General features: G+C 42.5%; 1 protein-coding gene across 1 annotated transcript; it reads left to right on the top strand.

Moving 5' to 3' along the window:
* Positions 1 to 7: 7 nt before the first annotated feature.
* LOC107735864 (peripheral plasma membrane protein CASK-like) lies at positions 8 to 1018 on the top strand (the record flags this gene model as incomplete). The annotated part of the gene is made up of 3 exons (XM_016547425.1): positions 8 to 130; positions 427 to 505; positions 933 to 1018. Coding segments are annotated over exons 1-3 (231 nt in total), but the record flags the coding sequence as incomplete, so codon positions are not given.
* Between the last annotated feature and the right edge of the window lie 12 nt (positions 1019 to 1030).

The raw sequence follows: 1030 nt of genomic DNA, 5'->3' as shown, positions 1-1030 counted from the left end.
GGTCACCCCACCCCCCACATCACCATATCTCAACGGAGACTCACCTGAGAGCACGAACGGAGACATGGACATAGAGAACGTTACACGAGTGCGCCTGGTTCAGTTCCAGAAAAACACTGATGAACCGATGGTATGAGTTCACACATTTCCTGTACATGTACACATACATATATAAACCTAAAGACTGCATAACATGAACATGACAACAGTTTCTTGTGGTCCACTTTCAAAGTGTGCAAATGCAAGCTCTGCACATCATATATCCTGTGTTTTGAGGCTTGGCACACATCTTGTCACCCTGAGCTGATGGTGGTGTTGATTAATCTCTCACAGTGGTTACATTTTATATCCACTTGTTAGTCAAACTTCCTGAAAGCTTCGTTCTCATCACTGTGGTTTTAAATGAGTTTGTGGGCACTGTTTCAGGGTATCACGTTGAAAATGAACGACCTGAACCATTGCATCGTGGCAAGAATAATGCATGGAGGAATGATCCACAGACAAGGTACATGCACCAGATGGTTTTTCCTTCAAAACTTCACCCAACACTGCCATCTATCTTGTATTTCTCCTTTATCTCCATAAACACATGATGAATTAATAGGAAAGAGATGCAACCCATTATTCTTCACAAACCCCTCAACCCATATTGGGTTGCCACATGTGGCAGGCTTGAGGGCTTGTGCCGTCACCCCGTGATGGTCAGATTGCACAATCTCCTAGAACTTGGCAGAAACGTGATACTGATGTACAAGCCTTTACCCACATGCCACACACACATGCCATCAACAACTATCTCCTACATGCATGCAAGTGGGACAAGCTTATATTAAATCTCATGCAGTTAATGTTGTCAAGTTTTCAATTTATGAAGGTTGTAAGACTAGTGATGTATATTGATGCATTTAAAATGTTGTTTTGTCACAAATTAGGAACTTTGCATGTTGAAGACGAGATCCGGGAGATCAATGGCATAAGTGTAGCAAATCAAACGGTGGAGCAGCTTCAGAAGATGCTTGTGAGTAGGAAC

Source organism: Sinocyclocheilus rhinocerous, unplaced genomic scaffold, assembly GCF_001515625.1.
Source record: "Sinocyclocheilus rhinocerous isolate Xijiao unplaced genomic scaffold, SAMN03320098_v1.1 C36344947, whole genome shotgun sequence".
In the NCBI taxonomy this organism is placed as follows: domain Eukaryota; kingdom Metazoa; phylum Chordata; class Actinopteri; order Cypriniformes; family Cyprinidae; genus Sinocyclocheilus; species Sinocyclocheilus rhinocerous.
This window is presented reverse-complemented; position numbering and strand designations above follow the sequence as displayed.